Source organism: Neovison vison, chromosome 1 (genome assembly GCF_020171115.1).
Source record: "Neovison vison isolate M4711 chromosome 1, ASM_NN_V1, whole genome shotgun sequence".
NCBI lineage: Eukaryota > Metazoa > Chordata > Mammalia > Carnivora > Mustelidae > Neogale > Neogale vison.
This window is the reverse complement of record NC_058091.1, coordinates 244,038,379-244,047,922: the sequence shown is the minus strand read 5'-3', so window position 1 is coordinate 244,047,922 and position 9,544 is coordinate 244,038,379. Positions and strand designations below refer to the sequence as shown.

The window sequence follows — 9,544 nt, the reverse complement described above, 5'->3', positions numbered from 1 at the left end:
TCATATCCCTTAATCCTTAATCTGTCTCAGATGTTCCATTATTAATGACAAAACTAGAGTAACTGATTTGGAAAAAAGCTAAAGAAAACACTAATTCTGATATTAAAATTATTCTTGATGGAATGGAGCAATCTATTCTCAATGGAACTAGTTGAATATACTATAAAATCCTGGTTTATAACCAAGAGAGAACTAACTCTCTTAAGTTTGAGTCTTTAAAAATACATATTTGGCACTTATCTTTCAGCTTATTTTAGTAATTATAGGAATCTCAGAACCTCATGGAAAACAATTAGTCAATTTCTTAGAAAATTAAAGTGCTTTAAAAGCTACCTAAAACATTAATCTATCAGTGAGGCTTGCAGATGCTATCACACAGCAGGCATTATTTGTAAAAACAAGAGTTTGTGCTATAAATATAAAGTAAGAGCTGACAGCAATTAAGAAAAAAGAAAATCGAACACAAGCATTCATTGATTTCTACTGAGAAATAAAATATGCCAAACAATGCAAAAGAGCTATAGGACAGGACCAGAATCCCCACGCAGCTCATACGGCAGAATAGGCTTCCTTTCTCCTCACACATACAGGCCTCTACAATGAAGCTACGCACAAGGTGCTGTGCTACCTGTTACATCATTATGTAAAAGGGAGTGGGGAGTACCTCTAAATGTGGGAACACTGGTGCCCATCACTACTTTTGGTGAAAAGGCACAGATGACCAAACGGGGCACCGGTAAGTTGGAATACTTCAGAATCAGACAATTGGAATGGAGCTATAGGCCTATCAAACCCCCAATTAACCCTGTGTTGTACCAGATGTGCTTTTCTTCAAAAGACCGATCCCACAGAAACTAGGAGGTGGATCCCAGCAGCATTAATCATGGTAGCATTACTGTGACAAATACACGCGATGCAGAGAGAAATGTGTAAAATGGAACCAAATACAGTGTGTCTTCTGGTAAATGCAAAAGCTTCTAGAGACTTACACATTATCCTAAAAATTCTGAAGTGGTCTCCCTGCCCCACAACCCCCTCATACGTATGTTATTAAATACTAAAAACGTCAGAGCATACTAGCTAGATAAGACACATTAAAATGAAACACCTGCCCAACAAAGATGCCAAACATCAGGATATGTTTTATTGCATGACGTTTGCATAAGAAAAAATATTATTGAAAACTGTAAGGCATCATGCAATCATCAATAACCTAATTATTAACTGTACACTTAAGATAGGTGGACATATAATCTAAAATTTAAAAACTAGTTCCAAAATAGTACATAAAAATTTAACATGATGAGCTTTTAAACATGGTTTGTATTCGTAGCTTCACGTTGTTAAAAAGTGCTTCAAATGTACTGCTGGAAAGTTGTTCTTTATAAATGGCACTGGGGATAATGTCAGATTATAAACTGTATAAACTATTTTATGGAATTAGAAAGCTAACATTGTGATACTCAAACTTGAATCAGTTTTCAATTTGCACTCAAATTAAGTTGATATAATATTAATAATCTAAAAAAATCTGTTTTCTAACCAACAAAAGTCTATTGAATTCAAGTTATGCATGTTGAGTGGATCAAATCTCTGAGTAGGCCTGAATGATGAGACCTGGAACCGATGTAAGTGGTTGTTAATCAATGTACTGTGCCATCCAACGGAAACCTTCTCCGTAACCTTGCCTTTTGAGCACGCTGCACATGAAAACTTCTAAGGGTCGGGCATTCAGTTCCTTCAGAGATACATTGCCCTAGAAGGGAAGACAGACATTATATTATGATGGATGACCTCTTTATGAAATAAAAGCTCCACTTTACAGCTGAACTGCAGCTTCTACATCTCAGAACAAAGGGTGACTGTGCTTAAGCCTCAGGTGTTGGGCAGACAAGTGCCTTAGACACACAAGAAACCTCCTCCTCTCACTCAGTGGGAAAGAGGGGAGTTTGTAAGGCACATGAAAATGAAAACAGTCTTTGACTTGGAAAAATTTAAGTTACCCAAGCCGGCTTCACTAATATTAAAGACAAACCTTTCTGAGTAGGTTTATGACTAAACAAGGCATTTCCTAAAAATGGGGAGTTGACTTACTGAAAAGAAGACACTGAAAACAGACTAAAGTCTACCCTAACACCAGAGTCTCCTTCAAAACAGTGCAGTATTTCTCTACTCTGAAAGAAATACATATAAACCAAGGAAATTTCGTTTGTATATTCTGAGATTTTTCTATATCAAGGTCTCTCCCTCATACAAATTGACTGTAAAAATAGACTGCAAAAATAACACATTTTTTGTGTTATAAAGTATTATGTTCAGGGCGCCTAGATGGTTAAGCATCTGCCTTCCGCTCAGGTCATGATTTCCGAGTCCTGGGATTCAGCCCAGCATGGGGCTCCCTGCTCAGCAGGGAGTCTGCTTCTCCTTCTCCCTCTCCCTCCCCCACCCCCTTATGCTCACTCTCCTTCTCTCCTATAAATAAAATCTTTTAAAAAAAAGTATTATGTTCAAAAAATCCCCCAACACTCCTGTGTTCAAATTTACATTTTATTTTTATCTCTGATGAACTCAGGGTCTAAATACACTATTGGAATGCTTAAACATTTAAGTATATTATTTGGGGGCTAATTCTGAAAATCTATGACAAATAAAACTTTGAAAGTTTTCATTTGGTTTCCCACAAGCATGAGTTTTGACATTCTTGTTATCCCCAAGAAAAGTTTTCATTCAGTGGTAGAAAGAAAACACATAAAGACATTTAAAGACCCAAATGTACAAATGAGTTTTTATGAAAAAAATAATAATAATGGGCATATGTAGTTGGACAACAGTAATTTTAAAAGACATTTTGTTGTATACTTAAAACTAACATTACATATCAGTTATACCTCAAAAAAAAAAAAAAAAGGCAGACCGCCAGTTGGGCTAATCACCATGATTACTGTTAGAGCTAATATTGGAATTAAACTATTTCAGAAGATAAAAATAAATAAGACACTGAACTGAAAGACCTTTACACTGTCAAATGAAACATTCACACTAGTCAACAAAAAAAGAAAACTCTTTTACTTACCTTTCCTGTTGTCTGACCATATAAACCAAACATCTCTCGTAACCTCTCTTCACTGATGGCTTCAGGTCTGTCAATCTTATTCCCAAGAATCAGTATAGGCACATTAGCAATGGTTTCATCTGTCATTAGTGACTGAAACAAGACAAAATGAAAGACAAGATGATGATATGAAACTATCTGAAGAGCTCCTTATGACAAGATACCAATGAGTAACAAGGACTCATTCTCTACCATAGCATGTCAGTTCTGCCAAATTTCATTGACAAACTTTTTGTCCATTTGAAAGTAAGATCAGGGGTGCTTGGCTGGCTCAGTCAGTAGAACCTGCAATTCTTAATCTGAGCCTTGTGAGTTTTGGCTCCAAGCTGGGTGGAGAGAGGAGTTAAAAGCAAACAAACAAAAAACCTTAAAAATGCACAAAAAAGTGAGCTCAAAGAAACTGTAAGCTCCTTGTGTAAATGCTCAACTCTGCTGCTCGCTCTGTGAATCACTAAGGGACTCTAAAACAAACACCTTGAAGCTAGCAGACCTGGTTTCAATTCTAGTTCTACTGCTTATGAATTGTGAGATCTTGGACAAATAAGCCTCAGTGAAGCTCAAAGAGAATTTGGAAGAGTAGCACCTACCTTATGGAGTTGATTTGGGAATTAAATGATATAATATACACATGCCTGGCACAAAGTAGGTAATCAGGAAATCCCTGACCCTGTTCCATGACCACAGAACCTACCTGGACTTTGCCACATGAACAATTATTTGCCTGCTCTGGGCAGAGGCACAGTCAGGTCAAATCACTGCTTCCTCTGTGGTCCCAGATCACGCCCTAGCCTTCCTGGCTGATCCTGAGCCACTTTATGAAGCATCTGACCTGGGAGAGGGGGAAGAGTAGTGCCTACACATGCCTCCACTCACTCGAAGTGGTGACTAAGATAGCATGTTACACCATTTCCAGGTTCCGGCCGACTCCTGAAGAAAATGGTATCTAGGATGAGCAGGGACTCAAGACCAAGGCACTCCAGGTATGCCGCAGACATGAAATATACTACAAAGGTACGCTGCACAGAGTGAGCTTAGGTCTTCAGGAAGAAGGTCTGTGCTAGTATGTCCTCAATAGCTACAATTACTCGAAGCTACTGTCTCTGTGTTCTAAGCAGAGTTAACCACTGAGCTCCATAAATTGCCAGGAGTTGTATCCGAGACTACAGAAAAGCTGCACTCTGATACTTAGATCTCCAACCTATTTCTTCAAGCTTACCAGAGTGATTCAGCTACGTTTAGTTTTAGTTAACTTACATCAAGTTCTTCTTTTGATTCTAACAGCCTTTCATGGTCTGCACAATCCACCAGAAATACAATGCCATTGATAGCAGGAAGGTAGTTTTTCCACACTCTTCGAGCTAACAAAAACAATCAGGAGTTAGATTTTATTTGCCGGTCAAACCTAGCAGATGGTTTGATGGAAGAGTCCAACAAGAAACCAAGTTAATTATCCCTTAGCTGCTACCACTTCACTATATATTTAAATTCATCTTTAACCCAGGATCGCCAAATTTTTCCAGAGGACCAAGGAAGGCTTTCCTTGATATAAGCAAGTCAAATATTTTACTCTACTCCAGTTCTCCCAAGTTAGAAGTGGAATTATTATTTGCTACCAATGGACAATGATGCACATTAAGTTCACTGGATGACTGCCATTATTTTTAAAATTTATATGCAATATTCATTTTCTGACATTTCAAGGTTTAGCAGTTATTTTGCCACTGATAAATTCGGAGTCAGTGAAAGAAGGAAATTAGTGGGTACAGATTTGTTAAGTTAAAATAATAAAACAAACTGTTATAACAGAAATTAACTGAAGTCAACAAAACCTTTAGGGTAATTTTTCTATGACATTATTTTTAGAGAAGTTTTAGGGGTGCCTTAGGGGTAAGCAACTGACTTCAGTTTTTATCTTAAAAATAACACAGAAATTAAGTCTCAGACTCCATTAGGTTCCAATTCTCTCTAACCATTGTATTCTGGAGTATTTCATATATATTTCAAATAATTATAATGTCTCAAATGTGCATTCACTAGCCATAACCACCAAAATCTTTTCAACTATTTGTCACAGGAGCTTTAGAATGCCCACCAACTTTGTAATATTCACTATTTATGAATTACCATGTGCTGGGTACTGTCATGTCTTTTGGGGGACATACGAAATACACTTTAGTTCCTGAAAGTTGAGTAGAAGAGATTACAGAGTCTTTTCCAAACTTGTAGACATTTACACAAATGCACTAAGCACCATGGAAATATAATTAAGAGCATTCCCAGGTGAGAATGGGAGGTAGCCACACTTACACTGGGCCCTGAAAGGTGGGTTACTTGTGTGCAGATGGGGATGGCATGAGCAAAAGCCCAGAGAGGAAGAACACCGAGAGGGTTTTGTTTGGTTGGAGAACAGAGAATAGAAAAGGGAACAGGGGAAAATAAAGACTCAAAAAATAAACTGGGATCAGATTATAGAGATCCCAAATGCCAGGTCAACAAGTTTGGCTTCTATTTTGTAGGTCAGCCATTGAAAGTTTTTAATACAGAGCAGTAACATCATAACATGATTATGACAATCGGTGAAATATGGATTGGAGCAGAGGACAGAGGCTAAATTTAGGTTACATGCTTTATACCAAAAGCAATTAAGACTTAAACTGACCAGGAGTATCATGAAAATCACTTTGGTTTAAAGCTTATCTTGTGGTGGGACGCCTGGGTGGCTCAGTGGGTTAAGCCTCTGCCCTCAGCTGGGGTCATGGTCTCAGGGTTCTGGGATCGAGCCCCACGTCAGGCTCTCTGCTCAGCGGGGAACCTGATTCCTCCTCTCCCTCTGCCTGCCTCTCTGCCTATTTGTGATCTCTCTCTGTCTAATTAATTAATTAATTAATTAAAAAAAAAAAAAAGGCTTATCTCGTGGTAACAATTCCTAAATTTTAAGTGTACTCTGCCTTCCTTAACAGAACAAGATTTCATGAACGGGAAACTAATGGCCACATTTTTATTAAAATAAAACAGAGCAACTATAAGAGTAATAGAATCTTACCTTGCACATGTCCACCCAAATCAAAAGTTGTAAAGGTCATGCCAGCAATGGTTAGTTCTTCTGAAGCTAAATAACAATATGATAAGAAAATCATATATTCTTACAACAAGAAAATCAGATATCCATTCATGGTATATATTGCTACTTAATGTTTGATTAACTGCAAATAAGTTCAAATCAAACATTTAGGCACTAATACAAGAATTTGTTGTAATTAGATATACTTCAATTTATACTGACAACATAAGTCATGATAATATTCTAGTATTCACTAACCTCCACAAATCCAACATTTTTTTTCCTTCTCTCTTTCTCCTGCTGAAAATATTAACTATTCAGATAATTATTTGCTGTGAGTTCAAGTAACTGCTCCAACCTAATAATTTTTTCTATAATTCATCTTAGATGATACCAGGGAAATTTTCTCTCATGGCTGTCATATTACCAAGTGACAACAGTCTTTCAATTAGCAATAATCGCGCCTCGGATAAACCTCATTGGCTACGATACTGCCACTGCGCAACAGTCTTTAATGATAAACACGGTTGCAATAAAAATTTTTGCTATGTCTTCAAATTTTTTTCTGCTCCCTCCCTCCCTTCCTCTCCTAGGACTTCAAATATAGGTTGGCTAGACTGCTTTGTTTTTGTTTTTGTTTTAAGATTTTATTCATCTACTTGATGGACAGAGATCACAAGTAGGCAGAGAGGCAGGCAGAGAGAAAGAGGGAAGCAGGCCCCTTGCTGAGCAGAGAGCCTGAAACATGGCTCGATCCCAGGACCCTGGGATCATGACCTGAGCCAAAGGCAGAGGCTTTAACCCACTGAGCCACCCAGATGCCCTAGACTGCTTCATATTTTCCCGCAAGTCACTGAGTATCTGTTCATTTCACTTTTCTCTGTGCTTCATCTTATACACTTTCTATTATGTTGACTTAAGTTCACTGGTTCTTGCTTCTGCAGTACTGGCATTAATTTGTTGTTAATCCTATGGAGTGAAAATTTCACTTCAGTTACTGTTATTTTTTTCATTTGTAGACGTTTCCACTTGGTTGTGTCTTGTATCTTCCATTTCTTTCCTCATTCTTTTCATGTTTTCCTTCAGTCCGTGAGCACATTCATCACAGCTCTTTTGGCATCCTCATCTACTAATTCCATGATCTTAGTCACTTCTGGGTCTATCACTACTGACTGATTTTTCTCCTGGTTTTGGGTCACACTTTACTGCTTCTTTGCATGTCTAGTCATTTTTTACTCGATGCTGGATTTCACTGTATTCCTTTGAAGTGAGGTGGACTTTGTGCTGGCAGACAGTTATACTGCTTGCGGATCAGTTTTTAAGTTTTGTTAGGTTATAGTTGTCTTTACTTTACTGGTACTTCTGCCCCATTACTAAGGCATGGACCTTATGGAGTCTCTAGTGAATGCCAGGTCTCTCCTTTGCGGTTGGTGGGAATATGAATGATTCCGGGGCACATGTGAACTCTGAGAATTACTTGGTTAACAGCTCTGCTACAATTATTCTTTCTCCAGAAATTGTTTTTTGATTGGCCAAGGGGATTTTTACCCTATGCACATGGATTGGTATTTAGCCATGAACCTTTCTGCAGTTCTTTGTCTGTAGAGCTCCTTCCTCTCTGGTATTATGCCAAGCAAATTCTCGTCACCTCAGTCTCTGTCTCAACTCAGCAAGGATACTGGGTTATGTTTGGATTTCTTCTCCCTGCACCACGGTCTGAAGAGTATCTCTGTGGTAAAACTTGAATAAAGAAAGGTTTGTTTTCCTTCTCTCAGGAATCATAGTCCTGTGTTAGCTATTGTCCAGTTCTGAAAACAGTCGTAGTATATACGTTTGTCCAGTTTTCTAGCTGCTTACAGTGGGATAATTCCAGATGCTCTTACTGCCCCAGAGCAAAAGCAGAAGTCCCCTACAATTATAATGAAAGGTTCAGTATAATTTTAACTATCCATTATATTGCTGAGGCCCCAGAGTATTTTATTAAAAATTCTTTATGTCGCCTCCCAACTGAATAAACCAATACAATTCGTGTTCAAAGTGTGTTCCTTTCCATAAGGTAAATATAATGCTTGGATTATATTTACTTGGGAAATTACCTTTATGGTTACAATCCCTAATATACTAATATACTCCCTACTTTATAAAATGTCCCAGTTTGAGTAAGATACAGAAAACTTTTAATATCCCAGGGAGTTTGCCCTTTCCCACTCACTGTCCACTCCCAGGAGTAATCTGAATTCTATCATCACAGGTTTGTTGCGCCTGTTCTAGAATTTCATATAAATGACACCATATAGTATGTAACTTTTGTGATCATCTTCTTCCAAGCATCATAATATATACTGTATGTAACAGTTATCCCTATTTCTTATTGAATAGAATTTCATCATTTATTCCTTTGGTGGGGATGGGTATCTGTGCTGTTTCCAGTTTGGGGCTATAGAACAAAGAAAGCTGGTATAAGCATTCTTGTACAAGGATTTCGGCGAATATATATTTTCATTTCTTCTTGATAAATACTTAGCAAAGGAACTGTCAGATCATAGGGTAGATACATATTACCTTTATCTCATATGTTCTTGATTAATGGAAAATGTTGAGATAAAATGAACAAGAACGGCAGGAAAGTTGAGATGGCAACTGTTTTCTGCCACTGCTTTCACTCCTCGTACTTTGAACAATGTGTGACATAAAGTAGGTGTCAATAAGTATCTGATGAATAAAGGAGAGCAACATCAAAAATATAAAAATGGGGGTGCCTGGCCAGCTCACTTCATAGAGCATGTAACTCTTGTTCTCAGGGTTACACACTGAAGCCCCATGTTGGGTGTACAGATTACTTAAATCTTTAAAAAAAAATTTTTAACTGACTTACACCTAATATAATACCACACCACTCTATAGTCTCTTGAGTATATAAATTGCATACAATTTATATACTACTCAATTTCACAATTATCATTTTTTCTTTAATAGTATTGTTCTTGTATCAGAATCTTATTTGCCAAGCTCCACTCTTATCCTAATATAAAAAAAGATGTATCAGTTTTATGAAATCTTCCTTTTCCAACAAAGAGTTTTATTGATAAAATAGTACTTTTTGTTATTCTCCTTCCTTTTTCTCTGTATATTTACTGAATTAAATAACTATCATATTATTATCTCCTTTCTGGTCCAGTGCTCAATTTTATGCTGATTATTTAAATCTACCCTCATTATTTCATAATAATCTGTGATTAGCTTGCTTTTGAACTAGATGTTTAAAAAAATAAAATTAGAGGCACCAAGTGGCTCAGGGCATGATCACAGGGTCCTGAGATCGAGCCCCACACTGGGCTTTCTGCTCAGCGGGGAGCCTGCTTCCCTTCCCC

General features: G+C 37.5%; 1 protein-coding gene and 1 pseudogene across 1 annotated transcript in view; both read right to left on the bottom strand.

Moving 5' to 3' along the window:
• Positions 1-1,122: 1,122 nt before the first annotated feature.
• The window catches only part of SAR1B (secretion associated Ras related GTPase 1B), a 28,226-nt gene continuing 19,804 nt past the window's right edge, over positions 1,123-9,544 (bottom strand). The window contains exons 4-7 of the mRNA XM_044227371.1: positions 6,156-6,221; positions 4,367-4,470; positions 3,074-3,205; positions 1,123-1,756 (exon numbers count right to left, since the gene is read on the bottom strand). Of these exons, the coding sequence (XP_044083306.1) occupies positions 1,640-1,756; positions 3,074-3,205; positions 4,367-4,470; positions 6,156-6,221 (419 nt within the window). The 3' untranslated portion in view covers positions 1,123-1,639. The remainder of the gene's footprint in view (positions 1,757-3,073; positions 3,206-4,366; positions 4,471-6,155; positions 6,222-9,544) is intronic.
• Positions 6,529-6,682, bottom strand: LOC122897199 (annotated as a pseudogene).